This window comes from Sarcophilus harrisii, chromosome 4 (assembly GCF_902635505.1).
Source record: "Sarcophilus harrisii chromosome 4, mSarHar1.11, whole genome shotgun sequence".
Classification (NCBI taxonomy): domain Eukaryota; kingdom Metazoa; phylum Chordata; class Mammalia; order Dasyuromorphia; family Dasyuridae; genus Sarcophilus; species Sarcophilus harrisii.
In genome coordinates, this window is record NC_045429.1 from 312,202,846 (window position 1) to 312,215,088 (window position 12,243).

Here is a 12,243-nt window from a genome sequence, read left to right on the forward strand (position 1 = left end):
TGGTGTGTTCTTTGATGTGGATATAACATGTTATGCCACAATTTCCAACATCTCAGTTAATAACATTTTTAAGAGATACCTTAAAAGTTTCCCTATGCTGCTTCATCTGACTACTATGTGAGCATTTACTTTGTGAGAGTTCCCTGTTATAGTGTTTTGGGTAAGGTGTATTTGGCATTCAAACTATATGGCTAATCCAGTAGAATGGTGCTCTGCAATAGAGTTGAAATTCTTGACAGTTAAACTCTGGAAAAAACCTCAGTGTCTGATACTGTATCTTCCCAGGTAATCTTCAGGATCTCAATAAGACAATTCAAATGAAAGTGGTTCAGTTTTCTGCCTCAAAAATGATAGACTTGTCCAGGTTTTAAAGACATACAACAATGTATTCAGCCCTATAGTTCTATAGACTTTCAGTTTGGTATCCCTCCTGATACCTCTGCTCTCCCACATTTTCTCATAGGGCCTCCAAAAGGCTGAGCTAAGCAGTGGCAATACATGTATCAATTTCATCATCTATGCTCTACAGTGCTTTCATTTTTTTCCAGAAACTTATGGAGTGAAGCAGAGTAGCGTGCCTTCTTCCATGCTGTTCAGAATGATGTTTTCTGCAATATTTTCAGATGCCTTCAAGAAGATTGAAAATGGTGCGAAGATAAGCCTTTATACAAGTGGTAAACTATTTATGAAAAGGTTACAAACCAAGAACAAAGTGGAAAGGAACTTGATAGGACTTTTGTTCAACAATGACTATGCATGAAAAGCAGCCTTTGAAGCTGAGATCCAAGAGTACTGATTGATTCTCTGCCACCTGTGCTAATTGTTTCTTGAAAATTAACCCCACAAAAACAGAGTTCCCTCACAAACCAGAATCAAACCATCCATCACTAGAATCACTGGGCATAATAAATGGAAAAAAACTGAATATTGTGGATGTTTACTTACCTTAATTATATATTGAAATTCCTCAACTAGAGTTATCCACAGCAGTCAGGATATATCACTTTCCATTCCTCCTGGGAAGAGGACTAATGCAGTCTACTAAATAATTTTTTTCCAACTTGAGATTCTATAGGCATATGATTTTATTATTTTTAATCAATCACCAACATTTATTAATCACTTACTATATTCCAGGCATTGTGCTAAGCTCAAGGGACACAAAGAATGAGAAAATAAAATTCTTGCTCTCAAAGAATTCAACAGAGAGATATGTAAAAAAAAATGAAAACAAGCTATATACAAAATAAATTGGAGACAATCAACAGAAGGAAGGTGCTACAATTAAAAGTAATAAGGAAATGATTCTTGTAGAAAGTAAGGATTTGACTGGGACTAACATTAAAAAAAATTCAAATGATACTGTTTTTCTTGCTGTTCCTCAAACAAAACCTTCCAAATTCTGAAAATTTACATTGACTGTCACAGATGCCTTGAATTATCTCTCCCTTGATTTCTGCTTCCTTTTAGTCCCAAAAAGATTTGATTAACTCATTTTTATAACAAAATATAAGATAAATAAGGCAAATTAACTGGATTACAAATGATTCTAAGGTTTGACCCTTTAAGGCTCTTCCTGTGGAAGGAGTTTCCATTTTACTGTTGTATCCAGTTCTTCTTCAAAATCTCCCAGCTCCTGATCCTTTGACAACTCTAGGAAGACCTGAAAAATGGAGAAGGGAAGGAGGTTAAAAGGGGATGGGGAAAAGAAAAAGAAATGCCAAGCTGATTTCTGTCTCCCAAGTGAATGGGAAGTTGTTTGACAGTATAACATACCTGTTCCAAAGTAGACTGAGAGAGGCTGTATTCCTCCAGATTGAAAGTACGTTTGACTGCACAAGAATAAATTTCATATGAGAATACATCACATATATTCCATTCATTATTTAGAAACCATAATGTAGCATAATGACAAATTGAAATCAATGAAGCATTGGGTGGTCAAAACTTCAGGAGTCAAATATATTTAGTCAGCATCCATGTGTTTCACATTTTCCTAAAACGTGGAATCTTAGAGCAAAAAGAGACAAACTTCAATTGCCTTAATCAAGGAGGCTCCTGTGTTGTTGGAGGAAGCTCCATGTAAAAGCACATGCTCCAGACACCAAATCCTATTTTGTAGTAAGACTAGATTAATTCTGCAAATTCATCAGAAGTTCTGTTGAAGAATAAGCAAACAATTTGACTCTTATTTTAATGGATTCTCAGTCCTAGTTATCCCAACCTAAAGCACCAGTGTCATGTACATAACCCCTTCTAAATGTTCATCCTTATTCTTTTGATCTCTTTTTCTCCCCAATTCTATTCCAGGTGGTTCACCAATCAATTGGTTCATTCCACTATATCCTGTAGAATACTTCTCCATTGGTGATACATACTTGAACTTTCAAACAACATTTTTTTCTATTTCTTCATTCAAGAATGCTCAGAAAACAGATCCTGTCACACAAGGGCTTATACACTAAGGACCTAAGAATCAATGAAAATACTCCTGGAAGAGGAGGTAGAATAGGATTGTAAAGGGTAGAACCATAAGTGGGTAGCAATTAGGTTAGAGAGAATGCTAAGTTCTCATTTTAATTAATATTTTTTGTGCTAACCAGGTACTACTCTAAATTGTCTCTGTTTCCTGAGGAAATACAGATGCTATCAGCATTCTTTAAATTCAGGCATACCTGGGCAAAGCCATTATTCTTCTACTCTTATTATGGCTCCATCTTTTTTTTTTTAATTATAGCATGTTTACTGTGAGAAATGCTGAACAGTTGGGTTTATGCAGTGTTGTAAACTTTGAGGTAATGTGGGATTGGGATAGTGGGTACCACTGACCAAGAGGTTTTCAGAATGTGAGAGATTAAGGAATATTACAGAACAATTAAGTGATCAATAGAAGTCTTGAGCAAACAAGAAATTGGGGACTAGGAAGGCACACAGGTGAATTTAGCCAACCAAAAAGAGTCTTGTGGTTTTGAGAAAACCACAAATTTAAAATAATAGCCTATCCAGCTCAAACTCTTTGGGGTCAGTGACCTGACTTAACCACATCACTACTGTGGTCTACTTAATAGGACAATTGAATATTAAATAACACACCCCAGAGGAGGAATTTTCTGCCATTTTTGAACATGGAATGTTTGATGAAGGGAAGGGGACATGTTTTATACATATAAGGGGAAACATGTAGTAGGCCGAAGACTGTAGAAAGACTATAACTTGAGATAAAATGGATCAATCTGTTTTCTGAAGAGAGGAGCTATGTCACACAAGCAAGTATAAAGGTTTCCCCATTTCTGTACTCAGTGCTCCATCTTCCTGAAGAGGAATGGGGTCCACATCTGGCTAAAAACATTAAGATGATTCCTTAAGATTCTTCTTTAATAAATTTTCCTTGACATCTGATTTTCAGTGTCAAGAGTGTTATTTCTAATATTTACTATGTGCCAAGTACTTTACAACTTTGTTATCTGATCATCATAACAACCTATTATTATCTACATTTTATAGATGAGGTAACTGAGGCAAATAGAAGTTAACTGAGTTGTACAAGATAACACAGCTAGTAAATGTTTGGGACTGGATTTGAATTTGGATCTTTCTAACTCCAAGCCCAACAGTCAAAACAACCAACATGCTATTCCAGGTCTCAATACTTCTAAGATCATTGTATTACTTTTTTCCATAAATTGGTACATGATTCTCTATACTTATAATCAGAAAAACCTTTTTGGTAACCTGATTTCTTAATTCTTTTGTGTTCTTAACTGTAATGAATACTTCCATGCCACCAGTCATATCTGACTATATCTTAGAATTTATTATCTCTCAGTATTATATACCTCCAAAAACGAGCTCTTTGAAGTACTATTCTCCAACCACAGACTTCTTTCCTTTTTTATTATTCTGCTTTAAATGAATTATTCACATTTATCATAATCTTTGGTCTCTTGAACTATTTCTATTTCCCTAATCCATCTTTTTCATTCTGGTTTTCTTCACTAAGATTAAATCTTTACTTTTTCCTTTTCTACTTCCCATAGTTAACATGTCACTAGCTTATGCAAAGAAATCCTTTATACCTCTTCCTTTCTACTGATGTGACAAGGAAACTTCATTTCCAAAGAATCTCTGTTGATTTCTGTGCTCAAGAAGCAGAGCTAATAAAATGTCTTAGAGAAAATCTTTGGCATATGGCTTCAGCTTCTATCTCTCTAAGGAAACTACTCTCTCCAAGACAGGTATTCTTAACTGGGATCCATGAATTTAGATTTTTTTATGTGTATTTATTTTGTATCCTACAACTTTGCTAAAGTTGTTAATTGTTTCTAGTAGTTTTTAGCTGATTCTCTAAATATAGTATCACATTGTGAAAAATGCTGTAAAGATGGGTTTCCTCAGTGTTGCAAACTTTGAGATAGTGTGGCATAGTGGGTACCACTGACCAAGAGGTTTTCAGATTTGAGAGGTTAAGGAAGGTTAGGATTCATAGAACAATTAAGTGATCAATAGAAGCCTTGAGCAAACAAGAAATTGGGGGGCTAGGAAGGCACAGGTGGATTCAACCAATCACAAGAAATCTTATGGTTTTGAGAAAACCACAATTTTAAGATAATAATCCTGCCTAAACTACTTGGGGTCAATGATAGTACTTGACCAAATCACTACTGAGCATGCTTAATAGACTAATTAAATATTAAACAACATACCCCGTAGGAGGAGTTTTCCTCCATTTTTGAACAGGGGAGGTATGATGGGGGGAACATATTTTGTACATATTAAAGGCAAACATGTAGTGGGCATATCAGAAAGATTGCATCCTGGAAGAAATGGAACAATCCATTCTCTGAAGAGAGGGGCTGCACCACACTAGCAAGTATAAAGGTTCTCTCTCTTCTGTGCTCAATGCTCCCTCTTCCTGAAGAGGAGTAGGGTCTGCTTCTGGCCAGAAAGGTTAAGACGATTCCTTAAAATTCTACTTTAATAAGTTTCCCTCCATATTTTCAGTGTCAAGAGTGTATTTCTAACAATATATCTGCAAAGAGTGATAATTTTGTCTCCTCATTACCTATTCTAATTGAGACAGACTTTTCCTGAAGTCCTTCAAAAATATCTTCTGCTACAAATTTGTTAGATTCCAAATATTTGTGGGTTCTGTCACTCCAAAACTTGTTCAAAGGCTTAATCTGGTGTTGATTCTGAGGGAAGCCAAAAAGAGCTCAAAGACCAGTCTTCTTTCTGCCATCTTGGTACTTCTCCTTAGATTTTTTTCAAATTAATAAGTGTATTTTACTATAATCTATTTCCTTTGTAATAGTATGCATTTTATTTTATACATTTAAAAATATTATGAGAAGTCCAGAGTCTTCTCCAAACAAAGGAATCCATTCTGAAAAAAAAAGGATTCAAAACTAATATAGAGTATCTAATAATCTCTTAAATGCTAACATCTTGAGTCTTTCTTGATACTAGATACTTTCTTTTGAAAGCTATTGTGATAGTGGATTCTTCTAGTTCTTAATTCTTTAATCATTTCTTTTTCTTCTTTAGCCTCTTAACTTCTTTTCATCAGCTTAAAGGCTGGAATTCCTTTTGAGGTCTCTTGTGAGCCTCTTCATTTCTCTGTTTTCTTTCTCTTTTATTTCATTCACTCTACTAGGAATAAGTATAACACTACTATCCAAGTGAAGTCAGCAAATATTTACTAAGCACCTACTATGTGCTAAACACAACACTAAGAGCTACAGACACCTTGAAAGACAAATGCATTTACTGCTCTTGAGGAGCTCACACTCTAATTAAAAGGAAATTTGTCAACAACTATGTTCAAACAAGATTTATACAGGAAAAATTGGAGGTAATCTTAGAGGGAATAGATTATCATTAAATGGGGAGGGGAAGATCAGGAAACATTTCTGGTAGATACTGAGATTTTATAGCTGAGACTTAAAAGAACCCCAAGGAGAAGGGGTGAGGAAAGAAAGAAAAAGAGTTCCAGAAATGGTGGCAACATTCCCTGTATAGAGAAAGTGTCTTTTCCAGGGAAACTGCAGAGGCCAGTGTTACTGAATTGAATAGGGTTAATGAATATAAATAGGGTAAGATATAAGAAGACTGGGAAGTCACATAGAAACCAGATAACAGAGGGCTTAAAAAGCAAAACAGGATTTTATATCTGATTGTAGAGGTAACAGGGAGTCACTGGAGTTTATTGAATAAAGGTAGTAGGCTGTGTGTTTCTGTGTGTGTATGTGTGTGTGTGTGTGTGTGTGTGTATGTGTGTGTATGTGTGTGTGTGTGTATATGTGTGTATGTGTGCATGTGTGCATGCAAGACATGGTTAGACCTAGTGTTAGAAAGACAACTTTGATAAATGAATAGAGGAAGTTCAGAAGTTGGGAGAGACTTGAGACATGCAGATCAAGCAACAGGTTCTCATAATAGCATAGGAGTGAGATGATGAAGGTTTACATCAGTGTGGCTACAGTGTCAGAAGAGAGACTAAAGAGGGCATTTTTTAAAAATTGCATCACTTTATATGTTCTCTTCTTTCATTCTCACAACAACTCTGTATGCTAGGGGTTTTTATTATCTCTGTTTTGCAGATGAGGAAACAGGCTGAGAGATTTTGTGACTTGCCCATGTTGAGCAGTCAGCACAACCTTTCCAGGTTTGTTATATATGCAGGTATTCAAGATTATGAATTTGATTCTGGCTTTCTTCTTGGACATTGTTTCTTGAGAATTATTCTTTCTTTTTCCTATGCTGTGCTTGCTGTTTTCTGCATCAGCTTTAGCAGATCTGTGAATTATTTTCTCACTCATTTGCTCTTTTCATTTTAAAGGCTCTTTGATAGTATTTATAGGAATTGGGACAAATAATTTTTTACTAGTTTTTTTTTTTTTTTTTGCTATCACTAGTCAAGATTCCATCTGTGTTAAATAGAAATAGTAGTAGTAGTAGAAGAAGCATCAGCAGCAGTAACATAATAATCAATAGCATTTCTATATCTCTTCAAAATTTTAAAAAGACAAATATTAACCCATTTTATCCTCATAATATCCCTAGAAGTACTGTTATTATCCCAATTTTACAGAGGAGGAAACTGAGGTAGACAGCAGATAAATAACTTGCTTGAGAGATGTAGGCCTTTGTCTAAGGCAGGATTTAAACTAAAATCTTGATTCCAGATCCAATGTTCTGTACCACTTAGCTGCTTCATTTCTCGTTTGGAAATTCTAAAATCTTGATTTCAAACTCTACTTACTAAATATCTTTTTACTTCACAAATATGCCCTTTCCTTAGGAAGTCAATTCATTTAATAATGAAAATATCACAAGGTGTCACTAAGGTCATCAGTTTTTTGCCCAAAATTTTATGCTTCAATATTCTTTTATTTAGTTATTATATGGACATATTCCACTGAACACCTAAACCATATAGTAATCAATACAGGTAGTGCTAAGGGCAGGAAAGACAATAATCTTCAAAATTCAAGTAAATAGTTTGACTTAGATTCTTTGCAAAATTGAAAATGTCTTACCACAAAGATTTTTAAGTGAACATTAAAAAAAAAACAAAAAACAATAGTCACAGAGAGATAGCATGACCTCTTCAGGAATAGGTAATGTTAAATTAGGCACATTTTCTTTCTTTTTTTTTTGCCAGGATTGTTAAATTTATAAATAAGTAGAATACTATAGGTAATTCAATAATCAAAAGCAAAACATTTAATAAAATCTTTCACATAATACTTCTGGCGAAGAATAAGAGGTGGACCAGTTAGTATGATGGCACAATTAGGTAAAGAACTGGTTGGTAAGTCAGACCTGAAGAAAAAAATTTAATGAGTTCATGTCAATTTGGAAGGTGGTACCAAAGAATAGTAGAAAGTTTCTGGGAAGGATTCTGGGAAGATAGTGGAGTAAGACAGAAAATTCTAAACTCTCCAGATTTCCTCTGCAATAAAAAAATTTGGTGCCTAAGAGTGAAAATAGACCAGTGAAAAACAAGTAAGACTGGAGCAGAACAGGAATTCTCCTGGGACAACTGGAGACAACAACTAAAGAAAGATCCTAGAAAGGGGATTTAATGGGTATGAAGTGTAAACATGTCCAAGATATAAGAAACAGCTAGTGGGGAGCCCTTTTACTTCCTGAGTTCAGCTGGAGCCTCAGCATGAACCAGAGGAACTTTCACTTTCCCAATAGGTCAGTGGTGTCTGAATCTATGAAGATTGAGGGAACCAGGAATGATTAATAATGCTAGGCCACTTGTGCTGCTGAGACAGGGCCCTGGCGTGAAGGAACTAGCATACTGATGAGTATAAAAATAGAAGGAAAGGAATGCTTCTGGCTACAGGCACATGCAGGGGGTGGAATTTTGGGTTTGTAGTGCCAAATCAGTGGGAAGAGCTGAAGTGAAGCTAGAATCACCATGCCCCCAACCTCAGGATTAGAGATGGTTATATTAATAAATTCTCATAAAAAGTTAACAGGTAAAGAAGAAAGAACCCGACCATAGTAACTTATTATAGGAATAAGAAAGATTGGGCTTCATCCTCAAAAAAGGACACTGAAGTATTAAAAAAGCCTTTCCAACACCAAAAAGTAATGTTAAATCTTCCTACAAAGATTTTGTAGAAATCAAACAAGACTTTAAAAATCAAATAAGAGGAAATTGCAGAAAACCTAAAAAAAGAACTATCCAAGAGAAACAAGAATATGAAAAGAAAGTCAACCAATTAGAAAAGAAGATACAGAGTCTTAGAGAAGAAAATAGTTCTTTGAAAATTAAAATTGGGCAAGGAAAAGCCAGTGGAATTATAAGAGAGCAAGAATTCACATAAAAAAATTAAGATTGAAAAAATAGAACAGAATGAAACATAAGAAAACAACCAATCTGTAGAACAGATCAAGAGGAGAAAACATAAAAATAATTGGACTCTCTAAAAGCTATGATTAAAAAAAACAAGAGTCTTGACACAATAATGCAAGAAATAATTAAAGAAAATTGTCCTAGAGTGATAGAACATGAGGGGAAAGTAGAAATAAAAAATTCACTAATCACCATCTCAAAGAGATCCTTTATGGAAAACAAATAGGAATACTATTGACAGACTTCAAAACTCTCAGATCAAAGAGAAAATTTTGCAAGAAACAAATAAACAAAAATCAATTCAAATATACTGGAGCTAAAACTGGAATTGTACAAGATTTATCAGCACTCAGAAAAAAATTGCAGATCCAAGAATATTATATATCAACAATCAGAAGACCTCTGGTTTGGTCTGTGGTCAACAACATATTGAACAAAATTAATCATAATGTTGAATATTGTTTCAACTAAATCTGAACTCAACAGAAAATTTAAATGTCATCATCAAAGACTAATTTCAAGGAATCAAAACAAGGATAAACTGTTTGTGTTTTATATGCAAAAATGTAAATCTATGTCTGAGATTGACAGCAGTAATTGGGTAGTCCAAAATTAAGATTGGGGCAGAACTGAGTATCATCTGACTCTAAAAATCAAAACAGTCCAGGAGAAATATTAAATTAACAATAATGCTATACAAATGAGGTGCAGAAGAAAAAACTGACATGCAGGAATTAGATGGGGGAGAAGGACTGGTGGTTCTGAAAATCTATTCATATTGGAAATTGGTTAAATAGGGAAATATATGTATTTACCATAAAGGGCATAGCACCCTCCAAAATCTATGAAGAAATAAAGGAGAAGGGAAGAGGATAAGGTGAAGTATAGAAAGGTGTGTAGCTGACTGAAAATGGGATAAGATGTGAATTAATGGAAATGGAATAAAGCAAGAAGGAAAGACTTGGAGGCAGGGAGAAGATAAGGAAGGGATCCAGGGGAGAGGGGAGGTTAAGTAATAGCAAGGCAAGGAAAGGAATAGAACTAAAGTAGAAATTACCAGGGATAGGAAATATATTTAGAGACATACACAAGCATAGTAACAAGGATCAAGAATAGAATTTATTAGGAAAAAAAAAACTAGGGCAAGTGATCATTGATCTCAAAGTTAAATCTACATTATATGTCAGCCATGTTAATATTATTTTAGATGCATGTCCATGTATGTGTAAATGCACATTTTATAGATATGTGTATATATATGCATCTATATATGTATATAGATATATGTATGTGGTGGTGAAGCATAGATTTGTGTGTATAGCCATACACATACACACACATGTATACATTAATATATCCATGCTTAACTGTAGCCTTCTTGGGGGAGATGGGAAAAATGAAAGGGGGAAAAAGAATAAAGTAAAAAATATAAATCCAAGGATTTATTACAAGGAAGCAAGAAAAGATGGACAGTTACGAATATAACTTATTCTTTTATTATATGTGCTTTCTTGAAAAGAAAATTTATTGTTACATATTTCAAATCTTCCCTGATTTGCTAGATACATAGCAAAGTCTTTCCCCCCCTTTTCTGTTTTTTTTTTAATTTTCTATTTTGTTTTTTTCTTATTTTGCATTGTTTTAAATAAAGACATTTAAAAAAAAGTTTCTATGCTTCATTCTCTATTGTTTAGCATGCTCTTAAGTTACTTAGAAAAATGCTTTGGTAGAACACTTATCAAATTTGAAGATGGCACAGATTTCAGAGGAATAGCTAAAACACTGGCTGACCCAGGATGTAGATGCTCTCTTTTGAACTTTTTTCTTTTTTTCCTGTTTATTTTATAATGATTTTCAACACTCCTTCCTCCTTGTTTATTTCTCTTTCTTTCTTTCTTTTTTCCTACCTTCTTTTCTTTTTTCCCCTCTTTCTTTATTTCTTCCTTTTTTCTCTCTTTTCCTTCCTTCCTTCCTTCCTTCCTTCCTTCCTTCCTTCCTTCCTTCCTCCCTCCCTCCCTCCCTCCCTCCCTTCCTTCCTTCCTTCCTCCCTTCCTCCCTCCCTTCCTTCCTTCCTCCCTGGTTCCTATTTTTCTTTCATTTCTTTCTTTTCTCTTTCTTTTTTCCTTTCTTTTCCTCCTTTTCCCCTTAGTATTACTATCATTTACCTCTCATTTCCTCTCCACAAGGGGGCTCCATATGAAAATCACTGTGGAACTACAACTCAAATATACTATAAAAAAAGTATATTTATTTTGGGGAGAAAAACTTTAAAATGCTTTAGGAATTTTGAGCTATTATTATATGACACTATTATTTTTTTTTAATTTTGGCACCATCTGCTATGTAGAATGTTATTTTCAAAGTTGTCTTTGAAATCTTACCTGACTCTAATTTGGAAAAGGCTTGAGACAGAGGTTGAACATCTTCTATAGGCAACTTATAAGCCATCAAAGAGGAATACCTTAGTAGGGGGGAAATAAAAGTTCGTTAGTTTTAAAATCACAAATTACCATTTTATTTCAAATAAACAACACAACTGGAAATAATTTTCCATTTTCTGTAAAAAACAATTAGTGTTATATAGCAACTAATTAAGCCATGTCCAACTCTTCATGACCCCATTTGGGGTTTTCTCGGCAAAGATACTGGAGTGGTTTGCCATTTCCTTCTCTAGCTCAATTTACAAATGAAGAAACAGAGGCAACAGGGTTAAGTAACTTGTCCAGAGTCATATAGTTACTAAGTATCTGATATCAGATTGAAACTCAAGAAAATAACTCTTCCTAATTCCAGTCTAGGCACTCTATCTATTGTGCTACCTAGCTGTTCATATTCTAACTACAAAATATATATCTAAAAACCATTCACTCACATTTAGAATTTCATATGCATCTGGTAACATCTGTCTTATTTTTCCTCCCAACCTGAGTTCATTTGCCTAGATTTCTCTAAACCTCTAAGGTCAATAACCTACCTAGATACCCTTCCAAGTAAGTGCTCTCTATCTCCTTGTTTCTGTATCTGTGTCTGTCTCTATCTCTTTGTCTCTGTCTCTCTCCCTCCTGGAGAACCCACCTAGATACCTTTATTACTAAGTGTTCTCTCTCTGTCTCTGTCTCTGTGTCTGTCTTTCTCTCTCTCTCTGTCTCTCTCTATCTTTCTGTCTCTGTCTCTGTCTTGCTCCTCCCCTCTCCTCCCCTCCCCCCCAATCATAACGATGAAGAAATACAGATTAGCGTGAGCCTCCTGGTGAGAAACAGAGAGAGATTGTTAACACCAGTGGTCCAATATGCCCACCCATGTCTATATAAAAGAATAAATATATGATTCCAAGGTTCGTTTCTGTCTTTAATGTGTTTATTCTTTCCTAC

At 34.7% G+C, this 12,243-nt stretch overlaps 1 protein-coding gene across 3 annotated transcripts in view; it reads right to left on the minus strand.

Moving 5' to 3' along the window:
* Positions 1-1,109: 1,109 nt before the first annotated feature.
* The window catches only part of LOC100932031 (ATP-binding cassette sub-family A member 9-like), a 95,752-nt gene continuing 84,618 nt past the window's right edge, over positions 1,110-12,243 (minus strand). For all 3 annotated transcript variants that reach the window (XM_031965706.1, XM_031965707.1, XM_031965708.1), the window contains 3 exons: positions 11,254-11,333; positions 1,777-1,832; positions 1,110-1,663 (listed from right to left, as the gene is read on the minus strand). In XM_031965706.1, coding sequence (XP_031821566.1) covers positions 1,565-1,663; positions 1,777-1,832; positions 11,254-11,333 — 235 coding nt within the window. In that variant the 3' untranslated portion in view covers positions 1,110-1,564. The remainder of the gene's footprint in view (positions 1,664-1,776; positions 1,833-11,253; positions 11,334-12,243) is intronic.